The 26,469-nt window shown below is 34.0% G+C and overlaps 1 protein-coding gene across 3 annotated transcripts in view; it reads right to left on the bottom strand.

The window, feature by feature from the left end:
• Nucleotides 1–23,325, bottom strand: part of LOC123718043 — a 49,139-nt gene extending 25,814 nt beyond the window's left edge. For 2 of the 3 annotated variants that reach the window (XM_045674400.1, XM_045674401.1), the window contains exons 1-3: nucleotides 22,614–23,032; nucleotides 7,968–8,078; nucleotides 853–955 (exon numbers count right to left, since the gene is read on the bottom strand). In XM_045674400.1, coding sequence (XP_045530356.1) covers nucleotides 853–955; nucleotides 7,968–8,049 — 185 coding nt within the window. In that variant the 5' untranslated portion in view covers nucleotides 8,050–8,078; nucleotides 22,614–23,032. Of the gene's footprint in view, nucleotides 1–852; nucleotides 956–7,967; nucleotides 8,079–22,613; nucleotides 23,033–23,244 lie in introns of those variants that run through there. The other variant, XM_045674399.1, reaches the window with a different exon arrangement.
• Between the last annotated feature and the right edge of the window lie 3,144 nt (nucleotides 23,326–26,469).

Genomic DNA, 26,469 nt, shown 5'->3' with positions numbered 1-26,469 from the left:
AGCTGGCCCTCCTTAATTTCAAGCGGAAGAAACTTTGAAGCATCTTTGGCCCTTGGTCACGGTGTTTGGCGTATCCTTGACGACGCCAACATCGTCCAAATCATGTTGTGACATATGTACCAAATGACGTCAGCATACCAAGGTCGTATTGAACTCACAACCTGATGGCAAGAGGAAACCCAGACCTAGCCTGCGTTGGTGGGATGGAGTTGCCAAGGACCTCGAGAATAGGGGTTCGAAGTTAAGAAGGGTAAGAAATAGCGAAACATGAGAAATGAAGATATTGCATATTTTCTAATACGGTTTTTTTTTATATTTACTATTATAAAGTTTTAAAACGTGCCGTATTCCTTTTGGACGTTTATTTTAACTCTAAGAGTTAAAAATCACACCACCTCTGGAGTGAGATTACCAATAAAATCCCGTCCCTATTCGCTTAGCTCCTTCTCTATCTTTCTTTAAATTTCTTCTGTACAAACATTACCTGTCCACATCGTATCCCTGACTTTCTTACTTACTACTAACTGACGTGAGACTGATCTTGAATTGGATTATCGTGATTCATTTTTACTTTTTGTTTTTCATGTCCAGTATCAGTTTAGTTTATTTTTTGTTCCTGTTTAGTTTCTTTTTTATTTATATGTAATATGTATTTTTGCACTTCTTGCTTACCTTACGTAATTTAATACAGTTCTATTTATTTTTTTCTTTACTCACAGTGGTTGCCTAGAAGAGATCGCTCGAAAGCGTTAAGGCCGCCAGTTGCCCTCCTTTTCGTTTAATTATGTTCAATTTTTATATTGTAATGTAACGTAGTGTTAATAAATAGATAATAAAAAGTTATGGACCAACCTGTGAGCCCTGACCGACACCCCTCTTAGACTCGTGTCCATATCTTTTGACAATTGTGTAGCGAAGTTAGGCGAGCAGTACAGTGTTACATCGCAGAATCTCTCTGTAAAAAAAGATTTATTTGGCTATAACATATTTACTATAGATTAACAAAATCGCTTTGAAAGATTATAAATGATCAAATTTCCAACCTTAAGGACAATATACATTTTATAAATCAATACGTCCGTCCATAGGCGTCCATGGGTTGTCTTTCTCCCTAAAAATATGGCGAGGGGACCGATGACCATGCGTGACCATACTCGCGATCGGGTGATACTTGTGGTGACTGGTCGTAGTTGAATTCGTGTATGCGGTGATGTTAGTTATTTCGACTAAGTATTTGTGTGTTGTGTCCACGAGAATTTGTGTGTTGTGTCCACGAGAATGTGTGTGCTCCTATTTCACCATGCCTCCTGCTTCTTTGTTTTTAATTTATTTTATTTATTAATTACTTAAGATGTCATGTGAAACATGGTGTAATTGTTGCAGCTCCTTACAAACGTTGTGTAAAACAAAATATTTGGCGATTAAAAAGAGTTTATGGCCAGTTCTTCTCTTCCGTTCTACGGCCTGTACTGGCAGTAAATGTAAAATTAGAAGCATTTAATGTATAATTCTTTTATGACGTTCATAAGTGTACATTGTGTTACCTATACATAATTTTTGACTTGACTTTTGATACAGGAAATATTCTTATCGTGCAAAAATTGATTAAATATAAATTTGTGTTATGTATAAATCATAAAGCTATATACAGTGTACATGTCAAATGGAAGAAAGTAGCTGCCCACAACACAGCTTATTTTATCTAAATTTTCTGTATATTTTGTAGAATTATTATTTCTTTTCTTATCATAGTACGGGGCCGTTTAAGTATTACGTAGGCACTATATGGGGGGGAGGGGGGAAGGTCTTTGATTCTCTTATTTAGTGATTACGTCAATTATTTACTTTTGTACACACATTTTCCATACTTGAAAATACATTTTCGAGGATTCCTACATAAAAAATAATACATTTATGTACTTTTATTTGAGAAGAGGGGGGGGCAGTAAATAACGTAAGAAGTTACGTAATACTTGAACGACCTATAAAGTAAAATATTACTAAAAAGGGGTCGAAGACAACCCCTCCCTGGCCACTGCCTGGCCATAGACCAGACTTTACTACTGACGACATTTTGGTCAAAGAGAAATGATTTCGACACTTCGTGTTTTTTGATGGAACGATATATATAGATACAGCCTTCAAAATGTATTTTGAGAACGAAACTGGTTTTACTGTTTGAGGTCGACATTTGAGTTTATTTTTAGTAATGAAAGTATTTTTGGTTATGTGGGTCGTATTGCAAAAGCTATGTATTTTTCTGCTCTGCTTTGCGACATCTACAATCGTACAAATCACTACTATGACATACCCTGAAACGCGCTGACGAAGTATTTCCAACTGAACATATATATATACCTGCAACTTCTCGATAACTGGGCCTTTAGTTCCTATTCCACCACCAGCCTCAGTGAGCTTCCGTGTTGTCTTTTAGGCGTTTGACCACCCAGCAACCAAAACCGATGAGCCCATTAAAAAAATGTGTGCGTGTACTAGTGTACACATATAAGAAGTGAAACTTATTTTTCTAAAAATGATCTACTGTATGCAACTTTACAGAAATTGGTTAAATACATTTAAATTAGATAAAGTTTAACAAAAGGCTTTTATTAACACAGACACGAATACAAATAATACAATTATTTCATTTTACCTTATCACTACTAAGATTATTACAGAATTTCATTAATTGTAATAGATTGATTAATGGTTATTATATTTTTTGTTATTAATGGCTTTCTAATCAACCGTGGTAGGGACGAGAAAAAGGTGGCGCGTAACGGAAAAATGTGACGGTATTTTTTTTCCAACGCCGATAAAGAAGTTTCACTTCTAGTCAGATTAGGGAGGAATTGCTCACCTTCCTCCTCAGCATTTATGCTAAAGAATCTGGGCACTGAGGGCGCAATGAGAGGATTTTAGCTTAACACGTGATACGCTAAAGCGCGCTTAAGAAGTGTTTCTAACTATAGATATTTACAATCAACCTGATTAAATAATATCTTTATAAAGTAACTAAACTTTAGTTTTTGTCGTACTGGCCACTTTGACCTCACATATCTCCTCTTTGGTCAGGAATTCCAAATTCAATTTTTGACAGCTAGTCGCATTTGTTTTTCGACCACCATGTTTCATTTCATTTTTTCATTTTTTTGCGTATAAAATGTAAAATGAAATATCGCGTTATACAGGTTGGCCTAAAAGTCGTGGATCAAACGCAACTAGGGGTTAGATGCGTTAGTTACAGGAGATCCTTAAACTCGAGTTATAATATATAAAATACTAGCTGCCCCGGCGAACTTCGTGCTACGAAGTTCTTCGAACTACCGTGACACGAAAGAATAATTTCACTGTATTATCATCACTATAATTTGAATTTGATTTACACTTCGGTCTAAGTAACACGTGGTTGGCTATGCTAACACCAAAAATCCATAGCAGTGCCATGTATTGATTACTTATTCAATCCAGTCGAAAAGTATCGACATCTGTTAGAATCTTTTGGAGTTAACAGATAATTGTGACTGTCAATTAATTATAGACAAATAATTTGCATTAAAATAAAATTGCGACTATAATTAAAGATCTAAGCTATCCTATCTCTTAAGTTGGACCAGACTGCTCACGGTGTGCCAATTTAATTTAAGATCGGTTAAGTTGTTTAGGAGTCCATCGCGGACAAACATCGTGACAGGAGATTTATATATATATATATTAAGATTTATTTATACGTTCTCATGATAAAATTTTATTGTTTTACTATTTATTAAGATTAGAAAAAATCTACAGCCTGTATCTTTTATATACTATCCACTGGATTGGTACTGATGAGACCTTGCGTTAGACATACTATTTATGGTTGTTTATTGGGTGTATTTAAGATAATATTAAGTTTTACTCATAACCTTTCGCTAACTTCGGACCACACTATTAAAAAAAATACTGTATCGTAAAGTTATCCTGCATAACAAATTTGGCACATTTAATAGGGATTCTATAAGGTATTAGGCATGGGCATGATTGGCTCTTATTTCTGTCTAGAACGATAATACAAAACAGCGATTTATGATTAATTATCTGAAACCTGTGACCCAGTACTGTGTGAATCAGACGAGATTCAAACGTGTACAGATAGCTGCTGGGAGGAGAGAATATACTCAACTGGAGTATGCAGAAATGCATTATAGGTATGGCTTCTGCGACGGCAATGCTCGGGCTGCGCCATAGATAAGCCTGATTTAAATCCATTAGATTGTCTAGAGGGACGTCCTTTAACAGCGACTACTGAAGATAACATCAGTGCTGTGCGACGCATGACAGAGGAAGAGAGAGTGACCTATCAGCAAATACGGGCAGGCCTAGACAAAAAAAAAAACTTGGCCATTAAAAAGAGTGCCGGAGACTTTATTGCCAGTTCTTTTCTTCCGTTCTACGTCCTTGATTTGAGGACTGGCAGTAAATGTAAAATTAGAAGCATTTAATGTATATTTTTTGTTGATGTTCATAAGTGTACATTGTGTTACCTATATACAAATGATTTTTGACTTTGACTTTAACCGACGACCAGAAACACCTTCGCATAGACTGGTGTCGTCAAATGTTAGAGTTCAACAGCGGTGACTCAAATGCTGTATTTGACATCGTCACAGGTGATGAAAGCTAGATATATTGCTACGAACCCGATACCAAAAGACAATCAGTTTAGTGGGTGTTTTCGAGGATCGGCAACTAAGGTAACGGAGGAAGAAGTCAAGGAAAAACGATGATTGGCTCATTCTTTGGTCGGAAAGGTCATTCAAGTTGTGCTAGAAGATGGAAGGACAGTTACTGCAGACTGGTATGTCAATCGCTGTTTGCCTGTTCTTGAAAAAAATTCGACATCAGCGCCCTCGAAGCAGGATCCTCCTTCACCACGACAATGCTTTAGCGCTCTTCGCAAAACGACTGTTGAAGACTATGGCAGGTGTCGAGATAATGAATCAACCGCCATACAGTCCTGATCTGGCGCCCTGCGACTTTTTTTTATTCCCAAGATCTAAAGATAAAATTCTAGGTATTCGCTTTACGAGCCCTGAAGATGCTGTGAAAGCGTACGAAAATGCCAAAGAAGAGACTCCTAAGGAAGAATGGATCCACTGCTTTTCTCCATGGTGATGTGGTTCCATCGAATACGACGATGTGTAGAGATATAAGTAATAAATGTAAATTTCGACCGTTTTTCATTTTCTAAACATTTTCAGTGTTACCTAGGTATTTACAAAAATTACCATTGAAAGTGGTAGATGAGAAAATTCGTGAGCGAGCATCTGCCCTAAACCAGACCTAAAACAGCTCGGTACAATCGAACAGTAGCTATTTTCGTTAGGTAGACAGTGTCCCTAATGTCAATACGTAATGACAATAGTGTCCCTAATGTCAAAATTTACAACGAAACAAAACTTTTAACTGTTACACAAATACTAACTATATGCAACTAAAGACATTTGACAATATTACTAAAAAGGGGTTGAAGACAACCCCTCCCTGGCCACTGCCTGGCCATAGACCAGACTTTACTACTGACGACATTTTGGTCAAAGAGAAATGATTGCGAGACTTACGTGTTTTTTGATGGAACGATATATATAGATACAGCCTTCAAAATGTATTTTGAGAACGAAACTGGTTTTACTGTTTGAGGTCGATATTTGAGTTTATTTTTAGTAATGAAAGTATTTTTCGTTATGTGGATCGTATTGCAAAAGTGATTTTTAATATATTTCAGTCAAAATCAGTTATAACGACATCGAAGGGCCTACTTATGTTTGGTCGTAAAAACCGGTAGTCGTAACAGTTGATGTTGTTGAAGTAACTAATACTTTTACTTGAGCCTTTGATTTTGGTCAATATAACCGGTATCTTGTTCTAAACGATGTCGTAAACACTTTTGACTGTACATTGGCATACAAAAAAACCGTTCCGTTAAACGACAGTTAATCTAACATAAGTGACAGTTAATGTAACATAAGTGACAGTTAATCTAACATAAGTGACAGTTAATGTAACATAAGTGACAGTTAATCTAACATAAGTGACAGTTAATGTAACATAAGTTAAGTCACATATATTTAGTTAACAATTAGAAGCGTATACAAAACGTAAACAATCATCGCAAACTTGAAGCCATAATGAGTCCTTTAGTTTTTACCATACTCGTAAATTGGAAAATATTCTCGTTTTCAATAACGTCCAATAACATAAGTGTCATTTAGATTGACGAACTTCAAGTGAAGTTAGACATAGACATAGATAAAACACACACACAGAAACACATAAAATAACAATAATTAAAAATAAAATATAAATAAATAAAAAAGAATAATAATAGAGAGATAAAAATTTTAAGTGCTGTCGAATCTCAGCTTTATGCTGAGGAGCAGAGTTGTTCCACAGCGTTGGTCATTCTGCCAGAGACCACAGCAGCTAGTTTGCGCCTCAGTCGCAAAAAAGAAGAATCTACTAATACTTAGTAGAAACAAATAATAGTAGTAGTAGAAGTTAGCAGTGTAAACAATGAAAAAAAAAAGATTCAAAAATAAATATAATAATTGTCAAGAAGTGGATGAATAAATATTTTTGGGCGGATTAAAAACTATATCACATGAGATTTTTGTTCAGTAAGTAGCGATTTATAACTGCGACGAAAATTTGATTTTAGTTGAAGATTTTTCAACTCCGATGTTGGCGTAGCCAGTATTTTGTTAGTCTAACAACGCCACTATCGTAGTGTTATCTCAGTTATAAGCACATGTTTAAAACTATTAAACCCAGTTGTTGCTTATAACAAAGACTTCTACCATATATCTGAACATATCTACAACAACCGCCATATAATTCGTGATTCGACAAATTAACCATTATTATTACTTTCTAGTGAATTATAAATAATGTATATTTATGGGTTGAAATAGCATTATAGAGAATGAATTTAATTCTCAACATAATATATTGCATATCGACAAGGTCACATACAATGCGTATCCTTCAATTGATAGAATCTCTTTGTACTCTATGTCCCAATTTAATTTACGCGCCTTTTAATTTTGTAGTTTCTATACCCTCTATCTACTCTGTGACATATTATAATTATTATCTTCCATATTTAAAATTATATTGAATGTGTACTACTCGTAACGACACAGAGTAAAGAGAATATAGCACAGATAATAGAAATTGAATTACGAATTGCAATTATTGTCTTCCATATTTAAAATTATATTTAAATGTGTTCTACTCGTAACGACACAGAGCACAGACAATATATACCAAAGTACAAGTTTCAAAAACTGTGGTTAGAAGTTATATGTAAAATCTACACTAATATTATAAAGAGGAAAGATTTGTACCTATTTTTGTATGTTTGTAATGAATAGGCTCAAAACGTACTGAGCCGATTTAAAAAGTTCTTTCACCAATAGAATGCTACATTCTTCCAATTTGACATAGGCAACATTTCATTTTGAAAAAAATTAGGGATCCTTAGTAAAATTGGAACAATGTGACCGAAGGTGTAGAAAAATTAGTCTTAAAATGTCTTTCGTCGAATGCGCTGCCGAAACTATTAGCGATAGAACAAAATAATGTACAACAATATTGAAGAACATCATGTCTACAAAAAACTCCGCGGTAGCATATGTCCAACTATTGTAGTTATGTTACTAAAACAGCTTTTTTCTACAAATAAATAATTGTCTACCCCGTGCGAAGCCGGGACGGGCTGCTAGTATACTATAAAGGGGCAGAAGGCTCACCTACTGTTAAAAGATGGCCTGCCCATGGACACTCTCAATGCCAGAGAACTCGCGAGTGCGTCGCCTTTTAAGAATTGGTAGTAGAGTTGGCTCTTTTCTTGAAGGATCCTAAGTCGAATTGGTTCGGAAATAGTTCAGTCGACATCAGTATAAATTATAGAACAAGTATGGGCATACCTTTTTCGAGCAATTGCGCAAACATGCTCTGGACATTGGAGTGATGGTGTTTCCACCTCAGGCAGTATTGTTGCGGCGTCATCTCGCTTCGTGGAATGTGGTTCGGTGGATCTGAAAACATTTAATTGTCTTAATAAAAGCATTATTAGTCTCAATTAATATCTCAACAGATTTTTTCATGCGATGTACGTTGAAGATCGTGAGTGTAACATAGATAAAGTCTAGAAAACAAAATTCAAAAACGGAATTTGAGTATTGTGGCCACAGATATACATTTTCGATGGTGCATAGACTATACATCGGTTATAGAATCAACACTTCTGACTTTATTAGTTCAAGTATATCAATATTTCGATGAAATTAAACTCCATATTAGGATTAGACAGACATGATTTACGTGCAAACGTCATTGACGATTCCACTAATCTGTGGCATTTTTTGTCACGTGACTGACGTAGGACAATGTTTTTATTTTACCAATAAATTAATCATTATTTTAAAGCCATATTTATAACATCAATCTCAATAACACTTTATTTTTCATACTAACAAATAGTGTAAATGGCAACAGTGTTGGTTTAGTGGCTTCAGCGTGCGACTCTCATAGCCGAGGTCGTGGTACCTCGGCTGTGCACCAATGGACTTTCTATGTGCGCATTTAACATTCGCTCGTACGAAGGAAAATATCCTGAGGAAACTGGTCTTCTTGCCTGTAAAATTGCTTATAAAACATATACAGAAACAGGGACCAGACCTCAAAAGGTTGTAGCGCCACTAATTTATTTTAAATATAGTATATATAGCGACAGTTTCTAACAGAACATTTATTACTCGTTTATATAAAATCACAATAGTCGAAAACCTAAAATTGAAACAGAATTTCGAAAATTGATAACAAAAGTCATGGGTTCATATTTTATCATGTTTGTTTATCTTTACACACTGGGATGGACTAAAAACTACAAAATTGTAATCCTCTTACATCTTTTATAAGATCTTTGTAAGCACAGACTAAATGTCGAATAATCAAACACAAAAGAGATTGTAAAAATTATGTGCATGTTACTGGCTGTTACAATAATGAATAGAAAAAAAACGCGCGAAACACATTCTTCCTGCTGTTCATTGAAATACAAATAAAGTAGCTCGATTTGAATTTAGAATACTGTTAATATTAAAACACCAAAGAGATTTATTGCAAAAATTATGTGAATGTTACTTGGCTGTTAAAATAAAAAATAAAAGTTACTATCAATGAAAGAAACGTGCGATACGCGTTCTCTCTACTGTTTATTACAATACATTTAAAGTAGCTCGATTTGAATTTGGATTACTAATAATCACACACCAAAGAGATTTATTGCAAAAATTGTGTTGCTGTCAAAATAATGCGTAGAAAAAAATTACTATCAAAGAGAAAACGCGCGAAACGTCCTACTGTTTAGAGAAAGGTTAAAAATTATGTCTCAAGTGTTAACGTAACTACTTCGTCGAGGGAATAAAAAAATTGTCTCACAGATAAATGTAAATTAAAATAATAAAGTCCCTCTTTAAAATAGTGAAATAGTCTATTTCATCACAATATGATTTTTTAGCTTGCAATACAGACTAAAGTAGCTCGATTTGAATTTAGAATACTTAATTAATCTTACAAACACCAAAGAGATTTATTGCTGGCTATTACTGGGTGTCAAAATAATCAAAGAATAAATAAAAAAACTGGAATTGGTCCAGTCTTCAACTTTTGCGCTTAGCCATATTTTGCTATTTTTATTTATATTACAAAAAGTGAAAGTGAAGAATTCTAAACTTTAACACCTTTCGGAACATGTTTTTTTTTTAATTTTATTAAATAAATAAGACAAATCCTAGTAGTTTTCCATTAATTCTTAAAATATTAAACAAACAATCAAATTTTTATATAACATGTTATGCGTAGTGTGTAATCATTGTTTGTACTGATAGGTTATCTGTCGTTTTGAATGTTTTTGAACGACCCGTCATTTTTGAACGCATTTTGAATTTATTTACTTTCATTTATTAACACAGTTACAGTTTTCTCTGTCTGTTTCGTGATGCTTTAAAAAACCAGAAGCTTTCCTCATCAGTTTTTCGCCACCGTACGTGCTAGTAATTATTGCCAATGGTCCCTGATACCGCGAGATTGAGTGGCTCATTAATCGAATGCATAAATTAAAAAATATAACAATTTAAAATTATATGTAATTTGACCGTTGACAAGTTGACAGTTAACAAATCTGTCAATCCTGTAGTCTGTTGACGGAACAGGTTTAACATTTTAAATCAATATCCAATATAAAAATTCTTTAATGTAATAATGGTAAAATCTTTTTTTATAGAACAAGTGGCAGACTGACAGGACGCTCATGGACTTTAAAATAGACATAGGCATAACATTACTAACAAAACACACACACAGAACACATAAAAAAAACAAATATCAAAGATAAAAAAAGAATGAGTTATTTTTTTTTAAAGAAATCGATTTACGAATTAGTACGCTCTTTTCTTGAAGGACCATAGGTCGAATTGGTTCGGAAATACTTTAGTGGACAGCTGGTTCCACGTGGTGGTGGGCGTAACTGAAATGAAACTTAGGTGCTGGTATTAATCCGAACACTTCTATAGTAAAGTGGTGGTTCCATAAAAAGAAGAAGAAGCTGGAGAAGGTACTGCGGAGCTCCCATCCAGAGTTGAGAACGGTGTGTTGAAAGCGATGGCACGGAGTGAAGTACCGTCTCGCCTTGTTGAGCACACCAAGCTTAGGCCTTCCAAATGAAAAACTAAATAAACGTCGTTTGATTTGCCAATCCGGCACTGGCCGAGGCCATAAATCCAAGGATGTGGATAACTATCGCATTCTCAAGTACTAGGATAACAGAAACGGTAGGAGCTCACCAAGAACGCTTACGACTGTGGGTCGAATAAGTAGTGTTTTTCTTGCTATATTTACAAAATGATATTTGACATATGGTCACAGCTAATAAAACCACGAAATTACCATTTTTATTTTGTGCAAAACGCAGCTTAAATACACATTTTTCATGTAATCGTGCAACTTAAGTACCAGGGTCACAGAAATTGAAGGATACCTAGAAGATATCTATCGAGAATTTTTATTTTAGTTGATTCTGCATGTTCTTATAATTGCGGTACTGACAGCGACCCGGAACAGTTAATGCTACATATAGACGATTTAAAACTGGATGTGGTTCAAATTCAGCTGCAGCTGCAGCTGAAAGCCAGCAATTGGATAGATGTGGCACAGGACAGAATCACAGATTACAGAGCCGGCGGACTGGGTGCACCACACACTCCGCTAGCTCTGCAACCGAAAATCGAGAATTTTCTTTGTATCCTAAATGAGAATTTTCCAGCAAACCCAGTACTGTGCGACCTCTTGCCGCTTGCTGGCTTTCAGCTGCAGTAGGTCCTCAACTCTGGCGATTATGCGGAACAAAGACCGACTTACTGGTTTCCGACCAGGCCGGCTTAGATGAGTTTCCTTCAACGCCCCATCTTGACTCATTCGCTCATGGTGACTCAGTAGAAAAAAAATATATAAATATGCTAGAGCCTGTAATTTTCAATAGCGATTCCAATCTTTCCGCGTTACCAACGCGACATCACCGCTACATCGAACTGGCATACGAAAACGTAGGGATCGGCGACGCTAGCGGAAGTTTCATATAATTCCAACAGAGCATGATTTATCAAAAGTGGTTCAGCATTATTGTGTTACAAAGAAAGAAGTTGGGCAGGTGTAATTATATATAGTATTTTTAATTACATAATTAAATATTACAAAATGTTTATAAGGTACATCTTATTCTCAAGTACTAGGATCGCATAGATAGATGCGAGAGACTAATTCGCCGGAAAAAAAAAACATTTTCTTCAAAATATAGGTGAATCTCATTCTAAAGTACCAGGGTCGCATAGATGCGTGGGTCTTTTCACCGAAATTGTCTTGAAGAGCGTGTATTAATAATTAGTAGTTACTTTTCTAAACATATATTACGCAATTATATTTAAATGACAGTAGTCTAATCGTCTTGAATTATCGTTCTTTTAATTGTTACGATTCGATGAATCTCCATTCATCAGAGTTAGGGCTGTAAGAATTGTATTTATTTATTTTCGTTAAGTGTTGGAACTATAGTGTAAAATTAATACATGTATATATGTATAACTGTTATATTTGATTAAATTACAATAATTATTAACATATATCGCGTAGCAGAATATATATGTATCCAATATACACAACAGAACATCGAATAATTGTAGCAAAAATTCTGCAATTCCTTAAAAAAATAAAAATAGATGAATAAACATGAGCAACGAGAAAGTATGTATTCCATTTTCAGAATTCCGTGTACAAAAATTTGAGTTCGTAATTTAAAAATCGATTGTGACAATTGACAGCCCTAAAATAACATTTAATAATGCGTCACGTCAAAACTTTCGAATGCAAAAACGAAATTGATTTCTGCGTAATTAAAATTAATTATTACAAATAGAAATTTTTGGATTAATAAATTATTCACGATTACATAGAAATTTGTTTACGTGACTTAAACAACTCCAAATTTAGTTCACTTACTGTTATATATATGGAATGAATATTAACAAAACGTTGTAACATCCAATACATTTCTGACATATGGAAGTCGTACTAGTCTCTGAATCCTACCCATAGACAAGGGCTTTAAGCTTCTGTTTGTAAACTTTAAACCCCTCACCCCCTGGCCCCTGGAATGAGTCACTTTAGCACAGATAATATAGATTCCATATTCAAAAAGTCAATAAATTCCTTTAGTTTATAGACACGTGCAATCCTATACACATTCTGTAAGCAACTTTTTTTGTGGCAGCTAGCCCTTTCGCCAACCCAGATTCGCCCATAGACAGTTCTACAGAGCCGTATAAGATTTTGAGTTAGAAAATTGTTGGCGCAAGGTAACTGTTTAATTTCCAGTTTTCACTTTGCGCCGGTTTTTTCCACGCTGTCTCGACGACTAGACTGAGAGCTGCTGCACAATTTTCCATGATAAACCGTACAGACACTTAACTAATTGAGTGTAGGTATTGTCGTGTCGAAAATAAACGCATGGTAGTTACTATAGATATGAATATGACATGTTATTTCCTTATTGACACTTCGTTGAATTAATATATCATTTAAATATAAAAAAAATTAAGGGTAACTGGCGGCCTAATTCTTTCGAACGATCTCTTCCAGACAACGGGAAAGTGCAAAACCACATAAGACATGTACTTAGACACAACTAATGAAGCAAAGCAATTAAAGCATACGAAAACAGTGAAAGGGACACTAATAAAAATAATATAATAATTCTTAAAAGGCCGGCAACGCACTCGCGAGCCAAAAATACTCGAAATGTTCCAGCCTGCCAGGATTTTATATTTCTTTCTCATTCTTTTTAAATATGTGTGCCCAGGGAAAAGCCTCCAAATCCCGTCTGTCTCCATTGTGCCAATCTCTGCCAACCAGCTGTTGCATTGGTCTATGCACCTTTTAATTAGCCTTTTTATCGTTTATTGTTGGACACCAGTTAACCAGAATACTTTCTTGCTCCACTTTTCTGTTCTTCCACTTTAGATAATTTATTATTATTGTAACAACTTTAGTGGTTCTCCTTAAATCTTTTTTCTTCCTCATACATCGTTCCATCGATCTTTACACACTTGTATCTTTGATGCTCATTAGTGGGCGCCCAAGTTTGAGATATCTATGTTAGTATATATAGTATACAAGTTTAGAAGAGGTATCTATTAATTACCAACATATATAACGAAATGCAAAAATAAGTATATAAAAATCGAACGAAAGTTCAGCAGCTCTTGCGCTACAAAATTGAATGCAGGTAATTATAACTTTTTATTTGACGAACAGGTCTGTACTTTCTATTGAGTAGATCCATAAAGCCCCATACCCCATAACGGGGCATCGTAATCCAGAGCATTATTCAGTTATGTGTATTAATCCCGATTGACAGATCAAGCAACGCAAGTGGAAATGCAGGCGCTTGATTGGAACCCGCAAGACAACAGGACAAAGAGAGCCGGAAAAACTTGGAGCTCGGTGAATTTCAAGGCTCAAGAACGCGATGAAGACTCGGAGACATCTAGATTATAAGGCAGTGTCTTCAGCGTGCGACTTTCATCCCTGAGGTCGGAGTACCCCTATGTACCAATAGATTTTCTATGAGCGAATTTAACATTCGCTCGTATGAAGGAAAACATCGTGAGGAAACCGACTTGCCTTACACCTGACGTGTGTCAGGCACAGGAGGCTGATCACCTACTTGTTTATTAAATTGATTATGAAACACATTCAGTAATCGGGACCATGACCAAAAAGGTTGTAGCGCCACTGGTTTCTTTTTAATTAAAAATAGACACGATGACATTTGACTAGTTGTTTGCATTTAATTGTACTTAATTAAAAATTTAAATTTCGAATACTAGATTTAAATTTTAGAATATATTATAATTTGAGTGAATTTGAAAAAAGAATTTTATCACGGGGTATTTTTGACATCGTTTATTTATAGAAGCGTATTATTTCGCGATAATTTTAATCGCAAACGAATTTCCTGATAAATAATTCAGAATCAATTCTACTTAGGGTCCTTCAAGAGCGTACCAATTCTTAAAGGTCGGCAACGCACTCGCGAGCCCTCTGGCAACGGTAGTGTCTTTCGTCGGTAGGTATATCCGAACCAAATCGACTTAGGATCCTTCAAGAGCGTGCCAATTCTTAAAGGGTCGGAAACGCACTCGCGAACCCTCTGGCAACGATAGTGTCCATCGTCGGTAGGTATGTCCGAACCAATTCGACTTCGGGTCCTTCAAATACTTCTTAAAAGCCTTAAAAATTTAAAGTCAAGGTGTCTTTAAAGGGACAGTATTGAGACCATACGTTATTACAACAGTTATAAATAACTTTTCTTATTATTATGACATTATGATAATTAATTTGACATTTGCACGACTGTTTTTTATAATTATACAATCTGAATGTATCAATTGGCAAATAAACGGATTATAACCTAATTACTAGACTGAGATAAATGCGGATCTATAGTATTGAGCACGGTCAACTATCAGAGATTAGAATTGAGTATAGTAATTACAAGTTTTCCATTTGATTAATAATATAACCTAATATAATTAACGTATAATCTATATATAATCTAATCTGACATAAATTAATATAACAAAAACAATAACTAACCTTAAAATATAATAACTAAAATATATTGTTTAACTGAATCCCTTTAGGCAAGGTTCTGAAGTTGCTGACAGTGTTCCTTTTTGAATAGCTAGACCAACTAGGCCAGCTCTTCCGTCTTCTGTGATGTTGACAAACCTTTTAGCTATATCCTTAAGAAGCCTTATAGCGCTAGGACCCCACGAGCCAGGGTCTCGACACCGAATGCGGCAAAATCATATTCGGAGACTAGACCCTTGTTACATGCTTTATTTGTATTCTTAACCTACATAGTAATAATAATAATAAGATTAGAATTGTTGGCATTTCCCTGCATTGCGATACGTTTCGTTGGGGACCAGCTCTGGGTCACCGGCAGTAAATCTTTCATTAGCGCCTGTGTGAACCTCACGGCCCAGGAGTCTACTCGAAAGGGAACCAATTCTAACAAACGGCCAGCTTTTGGGCTGGTCCGAAGGAGGTGTGACGTAACGTGACTAAACAACTTGCATCCCATAACACTGCCCTATAATATATATAGATATAGATAAAAAAATATGTGCATGCACTAGTGTAAGAAGTGAAAAATGATCTACTATATGCAACTTTACAGAAATTGGTTAAATAAGATAAAGTTTAACAAAAGGCTTTCATTATCATAGACACAAATACAAATAGTACAATTATGTCATTTTTCTTTATTTACTACTAACATTATTACAGAATTTCATTAATTGTAATAGAATTATAACTACATTGTTATCGTTATTATATATTTGACGGTATTTTCTTTTGCCTATAAAAAAGTTTCACTTCAAAAACTGTATTAAAAAAAATTCAACATTAACAAAACTGTCATTTTACATATGTTATTGTCATCTGTCAATTACGATATTTAATTAGCGATACACATGTTTGTCATAATGGAATCGATAAAATTAATAAGTAACTGCATTCAAGATTATTTTAATTTTACTGACCAATTTGCCTTCAAATATATCCTCTTTTTAAAAGTATTATAGAAATAGTTTTAACCTTATGCCAGTTTCCGGTAAAAATATCTACTTTGTGGTTAGGAATTCCAAATTTAATTTTTGACAGCTGTTTTCTGTGCATTATATATTTACGAGTACGAGTTCCACCGTGGTACCAGAGCTGCAGAAACGGTTGGAAGGATTAATGATAAAAAAAAAGTTGGCAGAAGCGACATTGACGAGAAAAGCAGGTGATAGATCTTTGTGGAGAACTCTTGGGGAGGCCTATGCTGCAAAGCAAGACAAGCAAGAAACCGTTGTCTGTGACATAATAATAATAATAATAACTAAATTTCGTTAATAACTAAGTAGAAATAAGATGTAACTTACAAGATTGTCAATAAAGGCTATATTTACTGAAGTGAAACTTCGTTATCGGCGTTGTAAAAAAAATCCGTCACATTTTTCCGTTACGTGCCATGTTTTTCTTGTCCCTACCACGGTTGATTCGAAGACATTAATAACAATAAAATATAATAAAGTTGTTAGGATTTTTTTCATTTATTATTTCATTAATTCTACTGCATTTATCATGAATAGTGTTCAGAGGAGTTGTTTGGATTAATGGGAGCTGAGTTTCATCATTCATTTTATCATCAAGGCAGAATACGAAGTTCCAGAACTAAGCGATACCGCGCACTACCACCAGCTGCCCACGGAATTATTTCCGAACCAATTCGATTTAGGGTCCTTTATAAGAGCGTACCATTTCTTAAAAGGACGCTGAGACACTTGAGTGTCTATGGGCGGCGGCTATCACTTAACAGTAACGACTAGTTTTTAAAAATCGACTTAATAGTATTAATAGGAAAAATTAATACTCAGTAAAAGATTATTTCCGACACATTATTAAAGTGAAACTTCTTTATCGGCGTTGGAAAAAAAATGACCGTCACATTTTTGGGTTACGCGTCGCATTTTTTCGTTACGCGCCATCTTTTTCTTGTCCCCACCACGGTAGATTCGAAGCCATTATTAACAAAAATATATAATAACGATAACAATGATAGTAATAAATCTATTACACAATTAATGCAATTCTGTAATAAGATTAGTAGTAATAATTGTATTATTTGTATTCACGTCTGATAATAAAAGCCTTTTGTTAAACTTTGTCTAATTTAACTTTATTTAACCAATTTCTGTAAAGTTGCATATAGTTGCATTTTCGAAAAATAAGCCCATAAAGAAGTTTCACTTCTTTCGTGTGTACACTAGTACACACACACATTTTTTAAGGCAGTTTTTGCCGCGCACCACCACTATGTGGAACCAGTTGTCCACTGAAGTATTTCCGGGCAATTTGACTTAGGGCCCACAATAGCGCGCAAATTTGTCTTTAGAGGAGTTTTACATTTTACATTATTAGTCATATGAATTGGTAAATTCTTATATTATTTAGCGACTGTAATTATTTCATATGTATTTTATCAATATAATAGCTCAGATCGAAGCATTTGTTTTAAGCGATATTCATTTTTCTTACATTCTCTTTGACGATATTATCTGCGCGCATTCTGTCAAAGTTATGTCAAACGCCATAAGGTTAGATGAAAACATTATATGATATATAATGAGTTGTAACAAATTTGCTATAGTAACAAAAGTATTCTTAAAATTTTCTGATTTTCCGCGCAACTTTCTTAATTTTTCACAAGAACCTTCTCCTGACAAACACAACAAAAACAGAATATAGATTTATTTTTATATATATAAGGATTGTGTTTTTAATTAGAGTCAAAAGTTTAAATTAAATTATGATCAATACACATTTGTTTTCGTTTTACATAGTAGGAGTTTTACATTTTACATTATTAGTCATATGAATTGGTCAATTCCTATATTATTTGTATCGTACATGTCATACGTTATTAAATTTATATCAACTACAGTGTCTCACGTAAATAACCATTTATTGAATACATTTTTTCCAAATGTATTTTTAAAGACTCTAGTCGGAAGATCTTTTAATTCTTTTGGTAAGTTATTGTACACCATAATTAAAAAGAGATTTTTTTAAATATTTGATGACCTTTTAAATCGAGTACAACAAAAGTTGGGGTGTTTAAAATTGATATTTATTGATATCAACTAGAACTTGGCATCAATGTCTGTCCTTAGATATAACTTCCAGATAATTCAGGAGTTTCTTTTGCGTGTTGTTCCCACGAGAGTGCTCCTATCACACCATACCTACTGCTGTTAGAGGACAAATATTTGTTTTTGGAGTTTACTCCTTAAGAAACGATTTGAGTTATAAGGCCCGGTACGGAAATTTTATTAGGAGTAAAATCAAGTGTAACACGAAAAGTTGAGGCGTTACGTAGAAAGAGACAAACATATATCTGTAGGATTGAACTCATTCTCTCTCTAAAATTGTATTTGTATAAATTGAACACAATTATTATTATTTATATTGTTTTATAACATACTTTATGTAATACGCTTTATTGAAGTAATATAAATAATCCTAATAATTACAGATATATGTTTTGTTTCTCTTATCATTTTAGCAGATACGTTCATTTACCCTTTTTTTCTATGCGATATATATCATAATTATCGTTCGTAAGGAGTAAACTCCAATCGTGCGTCGTAGCTGACACACAAACACATTTTTTTAATTTATTTTATTATTATTAATTCCTTAAAGATGTGGAACATGGTGCAATGGTTGCAGCTCATTACAAACGTATGTAAAACAAAAACTTGGCGATTAGTGTGGCGGAGAGTTTATTGCCAGTTCTTCTCTTCCGTTCTACGCCCTTGATTTGAGAACTGGCAGTAAATGTCAAATTGGAAGCATGTCATATTAAGAAAAACACTTTTTGAACGGATTAAAGCTATGTATTATTTTTAAAACTTATAGTTATTTACATAATTCTAGTGTGCCATTCAAGTACGCGAAACGTTGGAAAAAAATTAAAATTTAGAATTATGTAAATAACTATAAGTTTTAATAATAATACACAGCTTTAATCAGTTCAAAAAGTGTTTTTCTTAATGTGTAAAAGCTAGTTTAACAAAAGACACGTGTGTCTTTATTGACGTTCATAAGTGTATATTGTGTTACATGAAAATATTATTTCAAATTTTGAGTTTTTGAATTTTGTAGATCGTTCTTTCTCTGGTTGATACAAAACTGTGACCCAAAACCAAATAGCATCAAGAAAACACCGGTTTAAAATTAAAATAAATTATATGAACACAGAATTCAATTTAAATATAAAATTTGAATAATTACTCTAGATAAAAAAGAATTAAAATGCATGTTAGAAATTGTTATTTTATGTTCATAAATATTTTAATGAATATATCAGCCTATTGTTACCGTTGTTTAGGTTAATTCAAGCCGCGCCTAATTTAATAAAAAAAAAAATTTACGATAAACTGAAATCTAACAAAAATCGCAAATATTTGACGAAACCTGTGAAATTGAGACTAAGCCAAAGAATTATTAGGTCTTGGCCTCAGATTTCTGCATATAACGTATGTCACAGGCAATCAGCTTCCTCAGGACACGCCGTCCACTTGTTGGTCTTAGGCAAGCCGGTTTCCTCATCTTTTCCTTTATACGAGCCAATGTTAAATGCGAACGTAGAAAGTCCATTGCCATCGAAGCTACGATCTCAGGGACGAGAGTCTCACGCTGAAGCCACGAGGTGAACAAAAGTAATAAAATTATTACACGGAAACGTATATCAACCACAAATGCAACATTAAATTATTCCGAGATCTTTCGATTCTCGGAAGTTCGGAGTAGCCCCACAGACTATAGTAGTAGATATATCCATCTATAAAAATCTTCCCCCACCGTAACCTAACAAATAATAATTGTTATACTAGAAACTTTCGTACCACCTGTGGGGTATGGGCCGTTGGAAAACATTGATTTGGATGTAAATTACGCTTAAGAATCACGTATTTCTGGCACAGAGCGCATGACACTGACAATTCCCGCTTTGACAAGTGAATAGACAATAAAAAAATAATATAGATAGTCGAATATTTAGAGTAGGATATTTATTTATTTACACTTCTATATTTATAGAAAAAGAACGAACGTAATACATAAAAATTATAAGGGATGCAACGGGCGGATTTATCGGTAACAAACTATCTCTTCCAGACAACTCTAGTAAGAAGAAAAAAAAAATTATGGGTACTTTACACTCTAATCTAACGGATTAATAAATTGTGATGCAATACAAAAGAATGAGAAATAAATGAATTACAACAGTCACAATTGAGCAGGATAGGATATGGTTAAGAAATGTTTATGTTAAAAGAGTTAACTGCAGCTGTCAATGTCATCGGCCATCTGACAAGTAAACAAAGTGACATAGAATATATTGAATTAAAATTGTTACTTGAAGCAACATAATTTAGACTGTACGGCTAACATACTTATAAATTAAACAAATCGTATAATCTGCTTTGTTATAATAATCTTACACTGAAAAAACTTAGAACGTATAATTAACAGACATGACCACTCCATCTCACTGGGATGTTGGTTGTTGTTGGAAGGAAAAAAAATACATTTAATAAATGCTATACTGTAAAATTATACTACATATTTGGAAATTTACATAATGATAAATATATAAAATATGTTTGTTATGCAATATAATATACGGATATCACTTATTCCATGTCATTAAATTTGTATTGTAGACATACCTACTTCTCAGCAAAGAAGACGGTGTAGGCCGAAAGAAAAAGCAGATGTAAACGCGATTGGTACTCTTTTAAAATAGGAAATCATCATACAAAATTGCAACCTGTGATTGTTCTGAGTATTAACATTTTGTGTATGTTCTAGTAAACTTATTACTATTTTTGAATACATATATAATATTTTCATAAATATATTGCGAGGGAAAGGTAGGTATATTAATTTCCTTGAATTTATCTCTCAAAGATTCCCTACATTTTCAATTAAAGATTGTACGAATAGCTCTCTTCTGCAGAATGAAAATAGTTTCGACATCAGCAGCATGACCCGATAATAATAAGCCATAGGTGAAATAGATCTCTCTTTCATAGAAGCATTAACTCCAAAAACCTATATAGTAATATCAACTACCTAGCTTTATTTATTTTAAATTAAGAAGGCACCTTAAAATCACATCGGCGAGAAACTTGAAGTAAACTAACAATTAAACAATTGAGAAGAAACTAATTACCATCAAAAATCCATGAATTGTCTTGTTGTAGTTGTCAAAATAGCTAATATCTGTACAGTTATTCACAAAAAAAGGTGGTGTTGTTATTTTACTATAGTGTAAGATTGTTCTTTTAAAATAGAGCATTAAAAAATTCCATCAACCTCAATCTCAAATGATGTAATTTCTTGTTAATAATGGTTTCTAAATATTGTTTATTATATTAATGTATTTAAAGGAGGTAGTGTAACCTGACTTGACCTGCAACATAATATTTTTAAGTGATTCTTTTTATGGATCAAACTCTTTTTTGAGTATTTTACCACAAAGGGGATATCTTCAAAATTGATTTATCCTTTCTTCTATCACTGTGAAGCCTGCTTGTCATCAGCATTATTTATTGAGTCTTTTAGCAGAGACTTGACTTGGTTACTAAATCACTAACTTATGAAAGTAGTATAGAGTTGTATAGGTATTAAAATATATCGTAATAATACATTATGTGCTAAATTAATTTTAATTGTACATTAATTAACATACCATTATAAATTCAGTATTATTGTTTAATTATTATGTATATATGGTAATTGCAAGTAATGAATTTTATAATTTTGAAAAATATTTTCTTTTTTTACTTAAACAACTTCTTTTGTTACACGACATTTAATAATAATGGGCAATAAAATTGACAAGGTTTTAAAATTGAACAAAAAAAATAATTTTGTATGCATGATAATAGGATTTATATTCAAATTAGTTTTTTTGAATTTGATAAAAATCAAATATGGTTTTTCAATGATTTGGAGTTGGGTGTCCAGGACAAGGTCATTGAGACATAGTTATACCTTATTTAAAAATAGATATTCAAATTTGCGTTATAATTTATAATAAATTGTTTTCTTTTATAAGAATATCAAATTGTATAATTAAAATAAACATGATAGATTTTACGTATTCTATCATTATACTGTGTTTTATTCTAATTAATTAACAGTTCAAGATGAACAGATATCGTTTCTATAATTTAAAAATAGAACAGAGATTGTGACAAGCAAAGTAGTTAATCATTTTCGTCGAAATTGTCCAATTGTTTGAGTCGTTAAATAAACAACTAAAGGACTTTGACCTCGTTTTGTCTAGTTTTTGGTTTTCTGATAACTAGTAAACGGATGTAAATACTTACAAGTTATTTATGAATGTCAGTCCAATCGCGATGCATCGACGATAGAATCGGCATCCGTGCACACAAAAACAGAAAACATAAACTTTCACAACAGGAATGTGTTACACAAAATAGTAAAAAACAACATTTAACACTATTAAAATCACTGTCACATTGTTTCTTCACTCGCTAACCCATATTCTAACACGGTATTCGTCACTAATAAACCAAAATTAGCAATTTACTAAACCAACGTCTGAGCCAGTCGAGGTAACACAATTATTTTCGAAAGCTAGACACTCGATAGACCTATCGAAAAAGTACAATAAATGTTGCGCTAAATACGAAAATCGATAAGGTCGTAACGCCGCCGGATCGAAACTAGAATAATTTATCAAAAAATGTAATAAAAACGACATTATTCTTAAAGAGTTGTGGTGGTTCCGAACTGTCAGAATTTTCTATGATAACCGGCCGATTTTAAACGTCAAACTGTGATGATGTTAGATTTAATAGATACGCATTTTTAAATCGGTAGGGTTGTTTAATCTATCGGCATGCGAATTGCGACCTTATCAACATGGAGACTTTCATATTTGGCGCAATTTGCAAAAAATGCATGAATGTAAACGAATTAGTTTGCAAAACTTACAAGTGTTAATACATTGGATATTCGAAAATTACTAATAAATCTACGCGGGCGCGGTATGACCGTACACAGAAACGCGGCACACTGTTTTCGAATTTTGCCTCGACGTAATTTTTGGCGTATTTTGAGTTGGGACGGGAAAACTCGAAAACCATTCGGTTGCGTGAAAGAAACAGAGAATGTTGTGCTGTAAAGAAAACTAGATCTTACGGCCTTGCGCCTTAGTACTTTACAGTTTCACTTTCCCATCAAGAAATATGAAGCCATATTTTGAAGTTTTTTCTATATCTAGTACATGGTTGATAGAACGGCTGTTTTTCTATGTAATCGTGTGATAGTGTGCGTGGCTTCCCGTATATGTAGGTGTAGCTGTGTGTGTTTTTATTACATAAAAAATGTGTGTAGTCACTGACTTGGAATCAATAATGTAAAAATTAATTTTTATCATAGTCATGCAATGCTCCCTTCGAGGTTCAATTTTCTCAATAGAAAATAGAAACTGACCATATCTGAACGTAATTCGTTTTGCTTTTTATGCGTTTTTGTAATTGTTAGGTTTTTACAAATGACGCGATTCGGAATTTATTACACATATATTAGCGATGTTTCATTGAACCTATAGTTTAGTTAAACGGTAATATTTAACTGTTTACATAAAGTTTTAGCTAAACATTTTCTTTTTAAAGTTATTTGATCGCGAAGTTTCCAATACATTTTGACAATTAACATTGGACAAGAATTTATTTTTTATAAATATTTTTTTATTACTGTGAGCTGTATTTGACGTTATCTAGCTATAAATTTTGAATATTCCTCTAAAGTCTAAACCATTCAATATTGCTTTTCGTCTTACAGCTGATTTAAAACAAACTTGACGCTCGTGTATATTCCCCTTATTAGAATTACTTATTATTTATTGCTTCAAGTTTCACGTTCGGCATTCTAAGAAAATGTTATTTGCAGTAATTGTATGCCCCAAACGGGTCACACATACATGATTCAGCTTTCCATGCAGGCATATGTGTGTGATAACAATTCCTGTAGTCGTAAGATTAACCCTTGATCTTTTAATACAAAACTGAACAGACGTTTGGCCACAATCCCAGCTGATGTTAAGTGAGATGCGGCCTATTGCACGCCTGTCCAGGAGACTGTTTATCCGCCTATATGAACCCATTTACTGTCTCGGAAAGATGGAAGAGGGCGAGGACTCTGCTGTGAACAAGAAGCAGTGGTCAAAATCGTGCAGGGCAGCTAGGGAACACAACAACGAAGAGGCTGAACACCATCGAGCATCTATATGAGCGTTGTTTGAAAAAAATATAGACGTAGCCTTCTTTGGGACATATATATATACATACATATCAGAGAAATACGGCTGTGATGCATAATTAAAGAAGATACCCGGAGGAGCTTAGAAGCATTTGAAATGTGGTGCTATATTCGCATGCTTCGTATAAGCTGGATCCAGAAGGTCTTAAACGAGTTGGAATGTCGAAAAAATGCAGAACATTAATCCACGTACAGGGTAAATGGCTTGTCGGTAGAAGAAATTATGGCTTCGCAACGTTGGAGAGTGGTCGGGTATTGCGACTGCAGAAGAGAGAGAGAGAACTGCTGGATCTGGCACAGGACAACACACGCTTCCAGAGACTGACGGCCAAACTGCAGTAATGGAGAGGCACCAAAAGAAGAAATTGATTGACATTAACTAAGGTACATTTCGTCTGTAATCCTGTGATGACCGACATGTTTAGGTGAGGAATGCATGCAAGTGCAAAAATCGTTCCTATTAACATCAATCGTGTGTGTAGCGACATCTACAATCGGCGCTTACAATCACTACGATGACGTCATACCCTGAAACGCGCTATCGAAGTATTTCAAACTAAGCATATATACCTACAACTTCCTGATGACCACTGGCGAGTAGCGACCATTTAAAATAGATTACAGTAAAAATCACCTTCACTAGAGAAGCGTGCACCTGTATTTCGTTCTTCGCTCACTCCAGTGAGTCCGAGTCTCGCAGGAGACGCCCCTGCATTAGTCGCGGGAAAATGCCCATTGCGGCCGAGCTCTCCCAGAACAACCCAAGGACAATCACTGGGTACTCTTGGCTGGTCTGTGGTTAGACTGGCCTAGTATCCTTTCTTTAGGTTGGAACAGTCCTTCCTATTATACTATATTATACTATACTATTGTTGAGGTCGCAATAACTAAAATACACGGCAGCTCTAAACGCTACTACGTACGAATTATTTCGTTTATCCAACCACACTTTTCTAATGCATAGCTATTTTGGCTTTAGCTTACTTCTAATTGAATTTATATCTAGAGAAAGATGAGAATATCACGGGACCCAGTTCCCACTAACGGTTTAAAGCAATTGTGTTATGTTTTAACTACAGCCTATTAAGAATATTTCTGAATAAACAAGATTTGTATTCGTACACACGCGGTGATCTCGTTAATTTGGTACTTATCAGTTTAAAGCATACATATCAACTTGATGTATTAATAATAACTTCTTAGTTGGAGCCGGAAAAGAAAAATGCAGATAAAGAAATATAGTTAAATATGGTCGTCTGTCTTGTACACATAAACTATGAATATGAAAACAATTTGATTTCATAGTACTTTTTATATTAAATCATAAATAAAGTATTTGCGTTCAAGCGGGTGCGGAATTTTAGTATTTTTCCGAATTTTAAGTAACTTTTTTCGTCATTAGTAGTCAAATGAGCGTAATTTACATCAGAAAAAATATTATGAATAGTTTTACAGTTATGAATAAACATCGCATAGTTAGGCATAGCTTAGAAACAGCCGCCTGGCAAAGGCGAAGACGCTGGCCGTCTAGAAAAAATAAAAAGGCCAAGGGTGAGGGGAACGGGGTATTTCCTTGAACGCCATTTCGAAAATCGATCAAGCGGCGCGTGTGTGGACCGTTTTGAATTTCGAATGTCTATAAAATTTGAATTTATTAAATATGGTAAAATGAACTTTATATGTAGAGCAAAGGGTTGGATTTTATTTGTAGAGTTTGTATGTGTGTGTGAACACATGGATAGAACCAAAATATGATATGAGGTCGGCTGCCGCCAAAATAGATTTTACAGAATTGGTAATGAATTTATAGATAGCATCTATAAGCACAGGAACATAACCATAGACACGTGTTAGGGAATTAGTATCTATGTAATTTTATTTAAAAATGAATTTCAT

The sequence above is a fragment of the Pieris brassicae genome, chromosome 14 (assembly GCF_905147105.1).
Source record: "Pieris brassicae chromosome 14, ilPieBrab1.1, whole genome shotgun sequence".
Classification (NCBI taxonomy): Eukaryota; Metazoa; Arthropoda; class Insecta; order Lepidoptera; family Pieridae; genus Pieris; species Pieris brassicae.
The sequence above is the reverse complement of the archived record's forward strand: the minus strand, read 5'-3'. Positions and strand labels throughout refer to the sequence as shown.